Source organism: Marmota marmota, unplaced genomic scaffold, assembly GCF_001458135.2.
Source record: "Marmota marmota marmota unplaced genomic scaffold, marMar, whole genome shotgun sequence".
Taxonomy (NCBI): Eukaryota; Metazoa; Chordata; class Mammalia; order Rodentia; family Sciuridae; genus Marmota; species Marmota marmota.
The window spans coordinates 3896336-3914652 of record NW_026000108.1 but is presented as its reverse complement, the minus strand read 5'-3'; the positions used below and the strand labels follow the sequence as shown (position 1 = coordinate 3914652).

Genomic DNA, 18317 nt, shown 5'->3' with positions numbered 1-18317 from the left:
CAGTCCCCCTTCCCCCTTCCCCCTGGGGCCGGCTCTCTGAGGGGCAACTGGACAGTGAGAGTGTCCCACGGTTAGAGTCAGGCTGGCCCAGTGGGACCCCAGCCCTGCGGGTCCCTGCTCGTCACCTCTGACAGCTGAGCCTCGGTCCTCATCTATGAAGTGGGTGAGTGCTGGCGCCTGATTTTGGAGCTGCCATGACAAAGTCCAACTCACCAAGAGGCTTAAACAACTGAAATCAATGGAGGGTGTGGTCCCTCCAGGGTGCAGAGGGAGACCTGTTCAGGTGGCTCCTGGCTTCCGGGGGTGCTTCTGGCACGTCGTCTTCCTGAGGTGGCGCTGCCGGCGTGGGATTCAGGGGCGAGTCCAGGCTGCTCTCATCCCAAGATCCCGAACTTTGCAAAGTTCCTTGTTCTAAATGTCACATCATGGGATCAGGGCTGGCATGTTTTTGGACAACCACTGCATTCAGGGTCTGTGGGACTCAGAGAAGGCGCCAACCCTGATGGGGGAGTCCCAGAAGTCTTCCCATACGGGGTGCTTATGGCGAGTCCCTGTGGGAAGGGACAGAGGAACCAGACGGGTCTGGTGGAAAGAGCAGGGGATGATGTTAGGGAGGCCCGGGTGCCAGGCCAGCCGTCTGTCAAGGAGGCCGCGTCTGCACCTTCAGCTCACTCCTGTGCTGAGGAGGCAGGGATGGGAGGCCAGCCAGGTGAAGGCCCAGATGCCTCTGCGGCTTGCTGGAGCCACCTGGAGCTTGCCCTTCTGCGCTCCTTGGGGGCTGCTCCTGCCAGCCCTGCTGGTGTGGTACTCTGAGGCCTTCTGGGTCAGTCCTGGCTGGTGGAGCTTTTGGTTGGACAGGGGCTCTCAGAGGAGAGGTGACGTGTGGTGCACTCTTCCTGCAGGTGAACCCTAGGCTGTCCATGTGCAAAGTGACAGAGGCCTCGCAGCACCTCAATCTCCCAGGGGGAACGCAGTGGCCAGGGGCAGGCGGCATCTGCCTGTGGAGCGCAGTCCCAGCCCTACACAGCTTTCAGGCAGGACGCATGAAGGCCATGCAGAACGTCCAGGGATGGGGTCTCCATGGCTCCCCAGGCAGTGTGTACCTGCCGTCCAGCACTGGGGCCAGGAGCCTGGTGTGCCAGGGGACAGACCTCAAGCCACTGGCAGGGCTGTAGCTGGCACTCTGCACTGGCCTGCCCTCTCTGTGCTGGTTGGTCCACACCCTTCTGTGTGTCCTCCAGGAGGGAGAAGGATGGTGCCCGAGGCCCCTGCAGACACCCCACCCTGTGTGGCCAGCACTGTCCCAGGCTCGCCCTGTTGCTTGGCAGCAGCTCTGAAACAGGGCCTTCGTAGCACGATGTGACCAGACGCCAGCTGCCTGGGCTGGAGGCAGCCAGGTGGCTTCCTGGAGCAGGCAGCATCTCAGTTCACCACCCAAGGGCTCTGCGCTACCAGGGAAGGAGGACGGGCCGCAGGTGGCCGTGCATGCATGGCAGGAGGTGGCTGAGAGGTATGGATTAACCTGTGAGATAAATGACACACGGATTGTCTCACTATACACACAAGTCTCGGAACTGATGATTAGACAGCCATCCCACCTGTCACTAAACAAGTCGTACCCAGACTAGTGTTTGCTAGAGAAAGCGCAGAGCAAGCAGAAGCACCCAGCCCAGCCCAGGCGCTTAGCAGCCCTACGCGGTAGCCTGATCCCAACCCTCATCCTTTGCACACTTACCCCAAACTCATGAATCTTCCCATAGCTCTGAGGACAGGAACACCCAGCTGGTCCCCCACAGAGCCAGGGTTCCAGCAAGACCCCCGAGCCGAGGGGCCTCGAGGCGGGGCCTGATGCTGCAGAGGGAGGAGGGCTGCCAAGGAGGGGCCCAGGTGTCCGGCTCAGCAGCTGCAGAGGACTCCTGGAGGGAACAGCCCTGCTCACGATGGCTTTGACAAGGACACTCTTGGACCACTTGGGGGTGGGAAGCTAGCAGAGGCCCCTGGGACCTTGGGAGAGCCCAGGCAGGCCCTGCGCAGGGGGACAGAGGAGGCAAGATGGAGCTGCCCTGGGGGTCTGGGGCAGGAAGGGGAGCTGGCCAAGGCCTCCTCCCTCAGTGAGCAGGCATCTCCCCTGGCCTTCTGAGCCTCAGTGGATTCCCCGGCCCCGTCCTCAGTGGTCTTTAGTGGAGAGAAGCAAGATCCCTCTCCTTGGCAGATGAAGGCAGAATCAATTTCTCCTAAATGGCATTGATTTCTCTGTAGAGGTGGAATCTCTGTGGCATGGAGGCCCCAGGCCTGGCTGCCTTCCTGGAGGGTGGGTATGTGCTGCTGCCACCAGGGTTGAGGTAGGGGACCAGCACTGTGGGGCAGTGGGAAGGCCCTCTGGCTTCCAGGGCTGGGGGACTGCCCCAGATTGCTGTTCTAGAAAGGGCCGTGGGCTTGGCCTCAGGCGGACATGGTCTGACCTAGCTCAGCTGCCCTTGAGTGGCCGAGGGGAGGCCTCTGCAGGAAGGGAGCTGGGCTACAGCCTCACAGCCAGCCCAGGAGACCCTACTGTGTTCGGATCAGAGTTCTCACATGGCCTGGGATGGGGGGGAAAGGAAACACATTTATTGAGCACCTGCTGAATGCTTTCATTTGGTTGTAGTCTTCCCCTGTCAAAACCCCCCTCCCCCAAGGAAGGAAAGCATCTTTCTCTTGTCCCGAGGCCAGTGGGGAAAGAACACAGCCAAGGGAGGATGGGGGTCAGCCTGCCCACGGGAGGGCCAACCCGGGAGTGGCTCAGGTGCCTGAAGCGCACACAGGTGCTCGCCCCTGCACACTCACACACCCAGAGCAGAGGTGGAGAGCAAGCAGGTGGTGTGTGGGGTCTGCTCTGCGTGGCTCTGTACCCCCCCCAAGCAGAAGAGTTTCGTGACTCCAGGGGACAGAGAGCGCCCCAGGACCTATGGGACAAATGCCCTGCGGCTCCTCTTGGTGGACAGTCAACCAACAGAAAGGTGGTCCTTTGGTGGTTTGGGTCAGTCAAGAAAAGCTACCTGTGTTCAGACCTGCTCCTGCGAGGAGGAGGGGACTCTGAAGGAGGCGGACCTTCTGTTTTATTTTTAAAATCTCTTTGGAATAGGCAATGCAGCCTGTGCTTCAAAATGTTACAGATATCAACTGTCCCTAGTGTCACCCCTCCCCACGGTGCCACGTGGGAATGGTTCCAGTCCCTGCCTGGGTCTTCTACACGCCTCCAAGCAGGGTGAGGGGAGGTCCCGCGCCCACCCGGACCCCGTCTTCTAGACAGGGCTGCAGCTCGCCGTTCAGTTGCTCCCCAGCGGCCTGGCCCGTCCTGCGCAGCACGGGGAGGGTCCTCGGCGCTGGCCCTGCCTCCCGCTGGGTGTGCTCCCCTGTGGTGCCGGGTGGCCACCTTCAGGCTCCAGCGATCGCCAACAGTGCTGCTGGGTGTTAGGTTTAGACATGAGTGTCCCCAGGCCACCTGTGTGGGGCAGTGCAGGAGTGGGCCCCGGTGGAGGGGGAGGCTGTGGGGGTCATTTGTGGAGGTCTCGGAAGAGGCTGCTTGGTGGTCTGCCTGGCTCCCACTCACCCTGCACTGTTCAGAGGCCTTCATCCATATCAGGGTAGAGTGGTGGGTGGTCCCAAGGGTGACGCTGTGGGTGACTTCGAGAACAGCTCTACTGGGGTGTGGCCTTGCTGATGAGGCATCTTGGATCTGGCCAGGTCCTACAGGATCTGCTCAACCGAAGGGGATACTGAGGTTCAGAGACGCCGGGGACCGTGGTGCCCCCACAAGGTGCCTTTAAGACTTGGGGCAGGCTGCGCCCTCCCCCCACGGTCAGTTGACAAACTGCAGCCACACGGTGCCCTGCTGACTGAGGCCACCAGGCTGGGCCCTGCAGTTGGAATGGCAGCGCTGACTCACCTGGGAGGGAGGGAGGGTGTCCCATGACCCTCCCTTCCCAGGCCACCCCCTGCCTCGTGGGGCAGGGGTGTTTGTGTGGCAGAGGAGCTGTCACATCCCATCTGGGGCAAACCGTGGGCCTCATTGAGCTTAATCAGTCCGAGTCTAATTCCCTGTGTCCTGGAGGGAGCCCCCTCGGGGCCGGTGGCTCCAGGGCTCACACTTCCCGAAGGAGACCTCTCGCTCCCACTTGGCCGTGAGTGCTGGGACAATCTGTTTCCACCCGCTGAGTCAGGGTGGCCTCCCGCAGTCCCTGATCACTGTCCCTTGGCTGGGGTGGCAGGGATTCCTTGAGTGGCCTTCTCTGAGGGGTGGCCCTCTTCACTGAGGTGCCAGTGGAGCAGACAGTTTCTTGGCCCCTGGGTACATGAGAGAACCACGGCTAGAGGAACAGGGCGCTTGCCCAGGTCCTGTGAGGGGCAGTGGCTAGCAGAACAGGCCTGGGCTTCGGGAGCCTCAGGGCCTCTCCTGCTGGTCCCCAGGAAGAGCCGCTGGCCTCTCTGTGGATCTGGTGTTTTTGGAATAGGATGGCAGGTGCGGTGGCTGGGTCAGGACTCCACGGAGGCAGGCGCGTGCCCAGTGTGCGCATGTGACATGCAGCTTAGTGCAGGAGGCATCCCGACAGTGCACGTGGGTTTCCTGTGGGGTCCCCTGCTGTGGTGCGCCATGTTTTTCTACACATGCCCACACCCTTGCCCATGCCTTTCTGAGCCTCTTTGAGCACATGTGCAGAGGCGTGTCATGGTCCTGGGGACGGAGGAGCCTGTGGGCTCAGGAAGCTGGTGCCTTTCTGCCCAAGGGCGCGGTGCCTGGCTGGCTGAGACCGCGGCTGGCCTGTTGAACCCCCGCCCCGTTGCCGCAGCCTCTCCCACCCTGCCTTCTTTCTTGGCCTCCCTTTCCCTTCCTGTGCTCGATGGTGGATGAGTTTTGCCTGTTCCCATCCCAGCCCAGGAGCATCCCTCTCTGTTCCTCAGTTCACGTGTCAGTGCAGCGAGGCGGTTACGCAGCCGCTTCCCTGGGTGTGGTGGTGCAAGCCAGTAGTCCCCACCCCTCGGGAGTCTGAGGCAGGAGGATCCCTTGAGCCCAGGAGTCCAAGGCCAGCCTGGGCAAGGCAGTGAGGCTCTGTCTCCACAAAAGCAAAGCTTCCACAGCTGCCTGCTGTGGGTGGTCCCATCTGGGATGATGGGATTTCCCACTAGTTCTAGAATCACACTCCACACCTGGGCAAGTGGACAGGTGGGACAGGGAGGGAAAGGCCTCACCAGGGTCGGTCTTGGCTTTTCTGAGTCAGTTTGCAGCTGGTTACTTCACTCAGCAATGACCCGTCTGGCTCCCTCACCCTATGGCTGACCAGTGCCTGGACCGGCTTTGGAGAGAGTGGTGCTGGAGAACCATGCAGGCCCTCCCTCCTGGAGTGCCCAGCCTGGGTGGTCAGGGAAGGCTTCCAGGAGGAGGTGGCTTTCAGAGAGAGCAGCAGGCAGGCAGAGCAGTGTGGGAGGAGTGTCCAGCTCACATGCAGAGGCCCTGGGGCTACAGTCCTGCCAGTGAGCTCCTCGGTGGTGATGCTATAGCAGCCTTCACCATGGGGTCTCTTGTGTCCATGTCACATGGACTCACGCCCATGGCATGCTGAGCTGGCACGAGGAGTCACCCAGCACCCATGGGCAGATTTCCTGCATGAGGACAAACCCTTGCATTGCCACCCCCGGGGGCCAGGAGGACTGGAAATTAGTCGAAATGTGAGGGTGACAGTAAGGAATGCACCGTCCTCCCCCCTTGGCGGCAGAGGCCTCGTTCCCTTCTGTCTTTTAGTTGAGCCTGGGTGTCTGGGCATGAGGAGCCCCCGAGGGCGGCACCTGGGCCACTCCTCTCACATTCCTGATTCCCTGCCCCCAGCTCAACACGCCCAGAGCTCTGGGCCCACCCGAGGCAGGAGGCGGTCCTGGGAGAGTTGGCGTCCAAGGCAGGGAGTGGAGGCCCAGAAGGGTCACCATGTGGAGGCTTTGACCCCACTAGAAGTGCCTCCTGCAAACAGGGTCCGGGCCTGGCCGAGAGGCGCCTGCCTGAGGTCCAGCAGCTTGGGCGGCCAGCTCTGCGCCACGGGGTGTGGTTTTGACAGATCATTGCAGCTCTGTCTGGTTTGGTTTCTTCATCTGTAAAACAGGACAAGAGCCATCCAGGGGCCCCCTGGCAGTGGGAAGGGGTGAGCGAGAAGACCTGGGTGCTGGCCCTGGCACATCAGGACCATGCCGACACCAGGGGTGACCCAGCGTGCCACACCCCCCTCCCCCTCGAGGCAGCCCCAGAGGGCAGTCCTGTTTCCCAGTGTGGGGCATGGACAGCGTGTCCTCTTGATGGCAGAAGGGTGCCCTGGGCATGGAGGCGGGAGCTGGGGCCTTCCCGGGGCCCTGCCTCTGCCTGGCATCATCGCCCTCGTCCTGTCTGGGGGAAGTGGAGTGGGGCCATGTGGGGTGCTGTCCACTTCCCAAGGCCATGTGGCTACAGTGAACCAAGAAATAGGGGTGGTCGTCGGGAAGAGGGTCCCAGATGAGGAAGAGCCCCGGTGAAGGCCGGGCCCGCTGGAGTGGAGGCTGGGGGTGGGCGGGAGTGGAGTCCCCAGCAAGGCCAGCCCACGCAGGCAGGAGCTCCCGGAATCGAGCCCAGCCTCCAAACCAGGCAGCCTCCAAAACCAGGCAGCCTTCAAACCAAGCAGCCTCCAAAACCAGGCAGCCTCCAAAACCAGGCAGCCTCCAAACCAGGCAGCCTCCAAACCAGGCAGCCTCCAAAACCAGGCAGCCTCCAAAACCAGGCAGCCCGTGCGGGGCCTGAGTGCCAGTCCGGGGCCAGCTCCCACCCGCGAGGCGTGCCCAGAGCCCTGGGCCCGGCTGTGACGGGGATGAGGTTGGAGCGATGATTTCCTCCTGGATGGGACTGGATGAAACAGACTTTGAGGTTCCTTCCAGCTGTCACGCTCCGGCTCCACAAAAAGCCCTCTGGGGACAGCGAGACCATATCAAATATAAATCAATAGGTTAAAAATACGCTGGTCTCCTGCCCGTCCGGGCCCTGTCACTCAGTGCCGCCTCCGTCTTCAGAGGCTCCGGCTCTGACTCGGGCAGGCTGTGAGCTGGCAGAGGAAGGGGCTTTGTTCCCGAGCCAGGCAGGGACAGCGGCTGTCGACAAGGCCCCCCTTTCTTCTTCTTTTAATCATCCTGCCTCAGACGCACGCTGTCCCGTCTCGGTTGACATCCCTCCTCCTATCTTCCCTGCTCTAATCACCAGGGAAAGAAAGACAGCCGTCCACAGGCTCCTGGCCGCGTCGGCAACGCCCCGCAGGCCGAGCTCCCCAAAGCTCAGCCCTCGGGGAGCAGCCAGGGTGCTGGCCACGGCCGGCCTGGCGACCCCAAAGTAACCAGGCTAGCAGGCACGCCGGGGGCCTGGGGGTGTCCCGTTGAGCCTCCCGGGGTTCCCATGGCAACGGGAGTGTTAGGAACCACTAACGCGGACTGGCGGCAGAGAGATGAAATGGGATGGACTGAGAACACTGTGGCCGCTGAAGTAATTGGGGATCAATCTCCTTTCCCACAGGGGCTGACGGATCCCCATTTGCTCTCTCTCTCTCTTTTTTGTTGTTTCCTGCACCCGTTTTTAAGAGCATTTTGAATGTTCTTAAACACATTTATTTTCATTTTCTAAATGGCTGCATTAGCTTTGTTACGAGGGCCCCAAGAGTGTGTTGAATAGTTTAACAACAAAATAAAGTGTGTGTGTGTGTGTGTGTGTGCACGTGTGCGGTCGATGATTTATGGACCCCCTCTGGCTGTCTCAGCCATCTTGCCCACCGTCCCCCCACTGTCATCAGCTCTGACAGCAGCCACCACTCTGGAAAAAGTAATGACAGCACGGCCCGCAGGGGCCTGCTCCTGTCTGGGGCGGCGGGCTCGCAGCTGCTCCCGCTGGCTTGGGGATTCTCCGTGGCGCTGGTGGAGAGGCCCTGTCTTCAGAAGCCTTGCCAAGTGTGCCCAGTGCGCCCAGGGGACCGCCACCGCGGCTGTTCCTTTGGTCGCAGTTTGAGATCGTGCAAGGCTGGGTTTGGATGATTCCTGCCAAGTGGTGACAGGTAAAAAGATCTCACAGGATCGGAGTGTCCCCAGAGTAGTTCTGAGCAGCAGAAGTCATGGGAACAAGCCCGCATCTGCATGCTCTGGCGCGAGGGCTCTAGAGCAGCTGTATTTGAGACCCCAGAGCCCAGGGGGAGGTCCCTGAATCCCTCTTTGAGAACTGCCACCAGCTCATGTCCACCTTTTCCTGTTAACTCCACAGGTGATCTTGATCCTGACGAAGTACTACCATGCAGACATGGGGAAGGTTCTGGAAAGTTCTCTGTGGCGGTAAGTCAGCCTGATGGTGGGCCTTTCTGTCCTGCGCTGTACCTGTGTGGCGACTCTGGGGTCTCGACTGAGGACTGAGGCTTTAGTGCCTTCCTGCCGTGGAGGCCTGGGGCTCTCTGCCTGGACAGTGCACTCAGGAGAGGCTGAAATGGATTGGCAGTTTAGCCGGAGGGTGCGCGCGGCTGGGTGCAGGTCAGAGCTACTCCTCTCCTCCTCTCCCCTCCCCTCCCCTCCCCTCCCCTCCCCTCTCCTCTCTGTTATCCTCCCCTTTTGTTTCCTCCCCAGGAGCAGGGTGTGTTGTGAATTCAGGTCAGTGCGCATTTTCCCTGTGCCGCTGGACATCCCATGGCTCCTGCAGGCTCCACAGCGAGCCTGTCCTTCCCTTTCTTCTGGGCTTAGCTTGGTAGATAAATGACCCACCCGCAAAGCGGGACATCTCTTTATGTGTGACATGTGAATGTGGCTGGAGGACACTGGCCACCCTTTGGTGTCTGCAGAGAGGGGAGTGAGGAAGAGCTTTGGGGAGACAGTTCAGCTTGCCCCCATCCGCCCTGTTTATGTCCCTTGCAGGGTGCCAGCCCTCCTGGGTGGTGGGTGCAGACTTTTCCCCAAGAGGACTCACCGGTCCTCCACCAGCCGTTCTTGGGCGTGGAGCCCTCCCAAGTGATAATTAATTCCTTGTTGTTGGTTCATCTTTCTCCTTGGCCCGCCCCTGCTGGTCAGGACTGGGGTCTGTGAGAGGCAGCAAGGGGCTGAATCATTCTGCCTTTGGTTTGCTTTTGGCAAGAGGACTTGGGGCCCCACTCCGCGGGTCCTCAGGGTGGGATTTCTGTGTCGCTTTGGGAAGTCATTGCTGTGGCGCCTGGACTTGGGACCTTGGCTGTGTCTCCTTGAGCCAGCTGGCCTGGCCACCGTGGGCTCAGGCAGCCGCTCCCCTGGCCCCCCAGTGCGTTTCCCAGCCGGCTCCCAGCTGCGTACTCGTCCCTGGCTCCTGGGCCTGTTCTTCCAATTCCATCACTACTGCCAGAAAACGGGGTCAGGCACGGGGCCGCATTCCTCCAGGAGGACGTGTTTCCTGACGCCTCCGCGCGGCCCCGCCTGGCGGGGAGCTAGCTCTAGCAGCCTCCTCGCTGGCCGTCCATTGTTTCCGGATGAGAGCAGAAACCACTCAGGCATTGAGTCCCAGCGGAGTCCCTTGGGCTTCCCTTTGGGGTTTACGCAGAGGGTTGGCTGAGGAACCATGGCTCCTCGGGGCTGGCAGACCCCTGCAGGGTGTGGCCTTGCTGCTGGGCAGATGGTGTGCAGATGGGGGGATCCCCTGGCTCCATGGTGGATGAGATGGATGGACACAGTTCAGTCTCCTCCTCCAAGCAAGAGGGCTCAGTTCCCTCAACTGCCTGTCAGTCAAGACCTGAAAGGCCCTGGTAACCCCTCCCCTGGGACAGCTCCCTAGAGATTTCCAGAGTGTGGGTTCCTCGGCCCCCCCACTGCGTATCTCTAATGGTGTTGGGGTGGTGAACGGCTGGTCCTTCCTGCTGCCAGCTGCACTGTGCGGACCATCTTGCTGCAGGTCCTGGTGGGGTGTGGGGACTGAGCCTGGCTGGCCCTGGGGCCCGGGGCCCAGGACTCCTTGCTGACGGGCCCAGGCAGGGTTCTTCAGGAGCAGGTGGGGGAGCCCCACTCTGAAGCCCCACTCAGAGCTGCCCCAAGGGGGTGGGAGGTGCTCGTCCTGTAGGATGGGGTGGGGGGCCCTGGAGGGGCTGTGGGACAGGAGGAGGTGCCCGCCCACGTCTCCAGAGCGGCACGGTCTCCATTTAGCCTTTCCCCAGAGCAAATCAACAGAGTCTGACTTTGCTTGTTCCTCTCATCACCGTCTCGAGGCCCAGACGGCTCCTCGCCTTTATTAAACATGCATGTGGAGCGTGAGTCGTCTCAGGAAAGCCTGCGTCGTGGCTGCAATCACTCTCTTTGTTTATGTCCTCTCGTTACGCTGATGCTCTCACGCAGATGTAGGCCCACACTGAAGGGCTGTGTTGGCTTCCATCTCCAGTTTTCCACGCTGTCACGTGGCTGTCACCCTCTCAGCTGCACGCTGGCCCCGGAGCGGGTCCCCCAGCTTTGTCTTCCCCGAGTCAAGGCTGTCATGAAAACCTTAGGCACATAGTTCTCCTTTCCCTCCGGTTCCCTGGGATGGACCTGGCAGAGGCAGGGCGCAGAGCGGTGGGTTCTTTAAGGGGATGCACGTGGCCGCCAGGCAGGCCCCCACTCCTGGGCAGCAGCGGCTTCCAGCTTCCTAGGACGGCAGGGCTGTGGTTATTCCAATCTGCTCCCCTTGCCTCCTAGTGGGGCGAGCTGCTTCCCCTGCCTGAGTGCTGGCCTCATTTTCTCCCCTGGGAATCATCTGCTCCCATCCTGCCATCTGTCCATGGTGGGACTCGGTGGGGAGCCCCTTGGACCTTGCCTGGGAGCTGCCTGCCTCTGTCGGCCTCTGAGGCCCAGGAGGATGCGGTTTGCGGGCTGTGTCTGGGGAGCACATATTAAATGGGGTTATTAAAGACCTACTTACCGAATGCACACCCAGCCTCCCAAGAATCCTCCTGGGTAATTCCAATAAATACATTTTTAATGACAGGTATGGTATTTACATTCTAGAAATGGCTCTCTGAAATCTATGCCAAATACATTTTTAATTGTCCTGCATCTAATGGGCCCGTGCCAGTCGGCTCTCCCTCCCGCCCTGATGATCCGTGATCTGCACCGTCTCCTTGTGGTGGGGTTCTCTGCTCCACCTCCAGGCCCTGGGAACCAGGCTGGGGGGGAGGAATGGGCTCCCCAGGGTCAAGGCCGCCTGGCCGCCCTCCTCCTGGGGCTAATGACCAAGCTCTTCTCCCTCCAGCCAGGATTGCGTTTGAGTCCATCCTGACTTTGTCCTCCCAGCTGTCTGGGAGCAGTGGCCAGTGTAACAATTGACCATAGCTGGGGGTGGGGCTAAAACAGCAGAAATGTGTCCTCCGTCTGTCCTGGGGGTCAGAGTCCAAGTTAAGGTGTCTCAGGGCAGCACTTCCTCTGAAGGCGGGAGGCAGGACCCAGCTCCTGGTGGCGGTTGGAGGACCCTGTGGCCACCACTCAATCCTTGCCTGGGTCTTCACGTGGCTGTCCCTGTGTATCTCTCCTCTGAGCTTCTTCTAAGGAAACTGGGATGGTCCAGCTGGGTGGTCCAGGATGAGATCATCTTGAGAACCTTACCTCAGTCACATCTGCCAAGACCCCTTTTCCAATGAAAATCATGGTTCAGGGGGACATCTCTTCTGATGCTACCATTCAGTCCACCACATAGTCTATCACTAAGCCCTGGTGATGCCTTCTGATAGAATTCCCTAAGTGGCCCCATCTCGGTGCCCACCCCCCGGCCACCCTCCCTTTCCACCTCTGCAGCTGCAGCTGGCTCACAGGGACCCTCCCAGCCCCCGCCCGCTGCCCTGTCCTCCCTCCTCTCACCACACCCCCTCCTCCTGCTTGCTCTTCCTGGCTGGCTCCTGGCGCCCGCACCTGCCCATCCCAGCCCTCCCGCAACCCTGCCCCAGGGGAAGGGAGCAGCGGGTGGAGCGGGGGCTGCTGTGGAGTGGGGAGACCCCGAGTGCTCAGAGTCCCCGTGACATTGTGTGCACTCCATGACACAGCGAGTGTCACTTCAGGGCCCCCTTGCCAGGCCAGGGGGTCGCCGTGATAAACGAGGGACCCACAGACGGGAGGGCTTCCTGGGACTCTGGACTCTGGGTTTTAAAGTGGGACTAGTCCTAGGGATGAACTGTCCCCCTGAGACCGAGCGGAAGAGCAGCCCTGGGCTGGCCCTCACGGGCCTCCACGCCCCGGCTCCTTTTCACTATTGTCCCCGACCGGTTTTAGATGTCATCTTCTCCGTTGCCCCACCGGATGGCACTTGGCACATCTGCCAGGGGGCTCTGTGTGCATAGAGAAGTGGGGACCCTTCTCCCCTCGGGACCTGCGTTTGTCCCTGGCTGAAAGCCTGGTCTGAGGAGAGGGCGGCCGCTCTCACAGGGGGTCTTGGTGATGCAGGTCCTGACTCCGGGGTCTGGATGGGGCCTGAGAGCTGCATTCTTAATGAGTTCCAGGAGACCCCGATGTTCCAGGGCCACAGAGAAGCAGGCCTGGTGGTTCTGGGGTCACCCTGGAGCCTGGGCCCTGCTCGCAGCCTCTGGCTGAACCTGGGCTAGGCCGAGCTCCATCCTCACAGAGGCCCCTGTGGGCTGGGGGCCTGGAGCCGGTGGCCTCTAGTGTGGCTCCTTGTTCTCACTGTGTCAGCTCCTCGGATCCCGCCCACCTGTGTGGGATCTCTCCTGTCCCTAGAAGGAAACACAAGAATAGATTCAGGTAAAGTCCAACACTGTCCTCAGTCCCCACTCCCTCCTAGAAATCATCTCTGCCTTAAAATGGGTGCCCATCATTCCCCCTTGGGTTTTGCCTCTCACGAAACAAAATTAAAGTACAAACTGATGCGTGAACCTCAATCTGTGTGGACTGAGCCGCCGCATGAACACGCCTGTCTGCACCCATCCTTCCTGTTCAGCTTGTCTTAACCTCCTGCTTTTGGAGTTTGATTCACAGCCCTGACTTGGTTTTGGTGATTGCCCCTGAAGCACATGGGGGCGGACGCTGTGGGCGCCCCCTGGAGGAGCCTTGGGCACTCTCACTCCCTGGGGATCTTGCTGTTCCACTCAGGGCTGCAGCGGGCCCCGGTGCCATGTCTCCAGAGGATGCCCGACAGGGAGGTCGCTCAGCTTCCTCTCCTCTTGCCAGCAGGCTTGGGTTGCTCCGTGAGTTTGTTCTGGGACCCGTGTTACTGGAGCAGGACAAGGCCACCAGGACACATTCTCTTCATATGTGACACAGTTCAAGAGCTGAGCCCAACCAGGAGGGCTCTTGCTGGGGCTGCTGCGCCTGCTGGAATTCCAGTGGCCACAGCAGGTCCCCTGGAGCCTGCATCTGCAAGGTGGGGGAGGGGAGGGGCTGCTTCTGAATGAGGCAGGGACACAGGTGGGACACGGGTGCCATCTGCACTGCTCCAGGAAAGACGCTTTGTGGCCAGATTTGATAGGTGTCCCTAGTTTGGAGAAAGGTCCCCAGACCTCTCTGCAGTGGGACTTGTCGCAGTCTGTCACCCTTCAGCCACAGCACCTCCCAGAAAGGGCATGTGGCACTCCCCATCTCACCTCCTTCCATGATCTCTAATTTTATTGTATTTTATTAAATCTTATTTCGTTTTAAAATTTTTCATTTTGTTTGGTTTGTGTTTGGCTTAATTTTTATTTTATGTTACTTGTCCATTTTAATACTTAAGTATTACTTTATTTGTGTTCTACGGCCTGTCCTGGGATTGGGTTCCAGGGCACACTTTGGGAACTGTTTCTGAGCACCTGTGTTCCAGGAGGGCTGGCACCTGAGGTTTTCAGGTGGCTCCTGTTGGCTGTGTTACTCTGAGGTCAGATTTGCTTCTGTCTTTCTGTGGTGTCCCCCCCCCCCGCCAGCAGACCTGGGCTCAGCCTGCGTTCCCTGGAGCCACACTGCGCCGAGTGAGCTACGCAGAGCCGCGAGCAGGGCACTCTGCCTGCCCACAGGCTGCCCCAGGGGTCCGCTCATTTCCTGGTGGTGCTGGTGTCAGGCTCCAGGCTTGGTGAGCTGATGGGGCTTGTGGGTAGATGCAGGTGAGCGTCCAAAGCCACGGCCTCTGATGGGAAGGTGACAGGAACACCGGCCTTGCCCTGGTGGCCCGCAGAGGGGCTTCGAGAGCAGCCGCCGCACACTGTAAGGCAGGGGATGGGCGCCCAGTCGCTGGTCCAGGTCTCCACGTGGACAGACCTTGGTTTGATCACGACTCTGTTTCCCCTGGTCTTGGTGACAACCGGGGCCTCCTGTCAAAATGCTAACTGTGCAGACCTGGACGCGGACTGCACGTGCCAGGGGGTGGCTTCAGACAAGCTCCCCAAACACTGGGCGCTTAGCAGGCGCCAGGGACCCGCTGCGGGCTCCTCTGCCAGGGACCCGCTGCGGGCTCCTCTGCGGCGGCTGCTCTGCGCTCCTGGCCGTGTTTCTAGGTGTCCGCCCTCTCGTCACCATGGAGACTGAGTCTGATCTCAACAAGACTCAGAGCAGATAGAGATCAGAGGGGCCCCGCCTCAGAAGCTTGCAGGTTCGCATTTGTCAATAAATAATTCGGTGCAGATCAACAGTGTGATGAGCTTGGTAATGAGGTCTGGTGTGAAGCGCCCCGGAACAGGTGACTGAGAGGTCACGGCAGCTTGAGGACAGCCCCGTGTCCCGGTCCCTCATGGCCTTTCTCTGCCTCAACTTCAGTACCTGCCTTCCTCAGGTCCTGGCTTTGACCCTGGGGCCTCTCCGCCACCGGCCTCTCCTTGGTTCTTCCCACCGTCTCCTCCCGTCCCTCTGATCAGCCATCAGGAGCTTTCCTTCCTCCTCCGTCCTCCCTTCCTTCTGTATCCGATTCTCCCTGGGCCAGGCCGAGCTCCATCCACAAAAAGGGCCCTGTGTGCTGGGGGCCTGGAGCAGGTGGCCCTCTGGTGTGGCTCCTCTCCTTCCCTCCCACCCACCATCCATCATCTGTCCATCCATCCATCTGTCCATCCACCATCCATCCACCCACCCATCACCTGTCCATCATCCATCCATCTGTCCATCATCTGTCCACATTCCATCCATCCATCCATCCATCTACCCATCCATTCACCCACCCATCACCTGTCCATCATCCATCCACCATCCATCCACCCACCCATCACCTGTCCATCATCCATCCACCATCCATCCACCCACCCATCACCTGTCCATCATCCATCCACCATCCATCCACCCACCCATCACCTGTCCATCATCCATCCACCATCCATCCACCCACCCATCACCTGTCCATCATCCATCCATCTGTCCATCACCTGTCCATCATCCATCCATCCATCCACCCATCCAACCACCCCCCATCACCTGTCCATCATCCATCAATCTATCCATTCAGGCTCTGACATCCAAGACTCAGGAGTTGAGTGGTGAGGACAGATGAGGAAACAGCCCTTAATAATGTCTTGTCACCCACACCATCATGAGGCTGAGAGAACCGGGGACACGTGTCTGTCCCCTCTCTGCCAGAGTTGAGAAGGGCGGTCAGGGAAGCTTCCTGAGCAGCTCTCCCTAGCCAGGGCCTCCCTGGCTGCTGCATCCAAGGTGGTCTTTTGGGTCTGCTCCTAGCCAGCTGATCCCCAGCCTCCCTAGCACTCATCCTGCTAAGCCCTGTCAAATCTATGCAGCAGGTGCCAAAAATCTTCTCTAATCCTAGACTGCACTCTAGAAGTGCCGCAGTTGGCCTCGGAGGGCGGGGGGCAGGCTGCCCTTCCCTGCTCTGGTTAGGACTGCATTTGACCTCTGCTGCGGAACCTGCCCCCGGAAGAAGGATCCTTTAAGACGGAGCGTTGGGACAGTTTGCTGGGAATCTGGCTTCTCTCCCTGCCTGGAGGACAGCCCAGATCGCGGGCTGGCCCACACATGCTGGGCCCCTGGCCGGCTCCCTGGCCCACGTGCTCATCTAGGATGATTCTGAGAAGTGGGCGACGGGCGGTGGGAGGGTGGCTGTGGACGGAGGCTGATTCTCCTCTGGAGTTGTCACATTACCGGTCACCTGTCCCTGCTGGGCCAGGGACCTCCCTCAGCCTCTGTTCACCTTCCAGGTTCCCCATATCCATTCCTGAGGGTTAGACCTCTCCTCCGGGACCCCCAGGGCCTTGGTGACAACCTCCTGCATGTCCCCTCCATCGGAGGCATCGCTGCTTCTTTAGATGTGTTCTTCCTGTCCCTGAGCGTGACAGAGCTCTGCACTGACAGGGGTGTGGGGCTGGCTGAGCTGAAGGCCATCCTCAAAGTGCCACCGTGGGTCTGGGTGCGAGGCTTCCCGTTCCTCCTAAGCGGTCCCTGAGTACACCACAAGCCCCTGTGAAGAGGTTCTTGATGTGGGGGTTGGCAAATTCCTCTCTAGAAAATTCTCCCTCAGAAAATATTTTCCTTTTAAATACTTAGATTTGTGGTCACCCTAGGAATTTTGGAAGCTATAAAAGAGATGAGGCATAAAAGCAAGGCCTGTGTTAACCCCAACTCATGAGATTAAAACTATTAATATCTGAGATGAACATTCTCATTAGTCTTTTTAAGATGCAAATTTATACATGTTTTATCAATTTTGAATCCCAACAGAATTATGTATTAAACATTTTCTCATGTGCCGACATATTTTCACAACTGCTATTTTTAATGGCTGCATGATATGCCTCCGTCTGAAGGAGGTATTATTTATTTAACCAAGTCCTCGTTTTCAGACATCTGAGTCATTTTCAGTTTTCACTAATGTGAAGATGTAGAAGGAATTCCTGGCGAGTGTCTTTGTGTGTGCGTTACTGCCTTGGCTCTGATTATTTTCCTAGGATGAATTCCTGAGGGTGGGCTCTCTCTCCTGCATATTGGATTTCAGGGCATTGGGATTCCAATGTGTGCTTGAGTGTGTGGAGGTTTGTCTCTGAGGCTGTTATTGATGTTCCTGGGGAACGGAGAAATTACAGGGCCATTTAGGCAAGAAGAAAGAAGATAAATGTGAGACCTGCCTCCCTTCCTCGGGTGGGTTTATCTTCTGCTAAAAAAAGACTTGAAGAGGAGAGACAAGGATACATTTGTTGTTCTATAAATCTCATTAACGGCCGCAGGTCTCTGACCCTGAACACCCCAAGGCCCAGCCATTTGCAGCTGCTTTCCAGGGTCCTGCAAAGTGCCAGGGACTGCTGGAGCCATCAAGACTCAGGATGAAGAGAACCCAGGAGCCGTGCTCCTGTGTCCCCAGAAAACGGAATCCAAGATGGCACCCACATTGTGTGTGGTGCCGTGGGGAAGCAGGAGGGAGCTGGGGGTCAGTGGCACAGAGGCTGGGGGTTGCCCATGTTTGGGGGGCCCCAGAGCCAGGCTGACTCACAGGGTGACTGGTTTTCTAATGCTTGTAATAAATCACCCACAACTCCAGGCCCTGCATGATCTACACTCTGGAGGTCAGAAGTCCAGCTGGCTCTCACAGGGCTAAGCTCAAGATGTCAACAGGCCTGCATTCCTTTCCTGAGCTCTGGGCCATCTCTTTCCTTCCCCTTTCCAGCTTCTGAGGCTGCAGTGTAGCTGCCACCTCCCTTGGCTCATGATCCTCCCTCTGTCCTCAGAGCAGCCCTGGCCCAACCTCTGACCCTTCTTTGCTGTGCATCTCATGCTTGGACCAGAGCCAAAAAGGCTCACCCTTTTAGAGGACCCCGCACAGTCCAGGCGATCTCCCATCCCAAAGTCCTGAACCGGGTCACATCTGCAACGTCAGAGAACATACACGCAGGCTCCAACGTTAGGATGTGGACTTGTTGTGGGGACATTATGTAGTTGTGCATAGAAGCATGAAAGCTCCAGAGATGACAGCAGGAGGTTGTGTCAAGTGAAAGACTGACCAGGGGACAAAGATGAACACACTGGGTGACAGCATTTGGAGTGGGCAGTGAGGGCTTGGGCATGTGGCAGAGTGTAAGTGGCCTTTGAGAAGATGCCGGGGCCCCAGAGCCTCACCACTCACCCTTCCAGACGCAGTGAGTGCCAAGGCCTCTACCTTGTGCTCCCCAGAGGAGCCGGGCTGGGACAGCATCCCGTGTGTTATATTCTCCACTATTTATATCCTGCACACTCGTGCACACATGCAAACCCACGTGCACATGGACTTCCGTCTGTGGTCTGCAGACTGAAATCTGCTGCCCCATGCATCGGAGTCACACTCTGCTCTGCAGATTTATTGCATTTTAAAACAAGTCCCCGAGTGGGGAATGTATGAGAAAACGGACTTTGTTTTCTATTATGTAATAAAGCTCACT

The 18317-nt window shown here is 58.9% G+C and overlaps 1 protein-coding gene across 1 annotated transcript in view; it reads left to right on the top strand.

Moving 5' to 3' along the window:
* Sorcs2 (sortilin related VPS10 domain containing receptor 2) overlaps window positions 1–18317 on the top strand; it is a 343989-nt gene that overhangs the window by 126264 nt on the left and 199408 nt on the right. Inside the window, 1 exon segment of the mRNA XM_048784122.1 lies at window positions 8288–8355. Coding sequence (XP_048640079.1) covers window positions 8288–8355 — 68 coding nt within the window.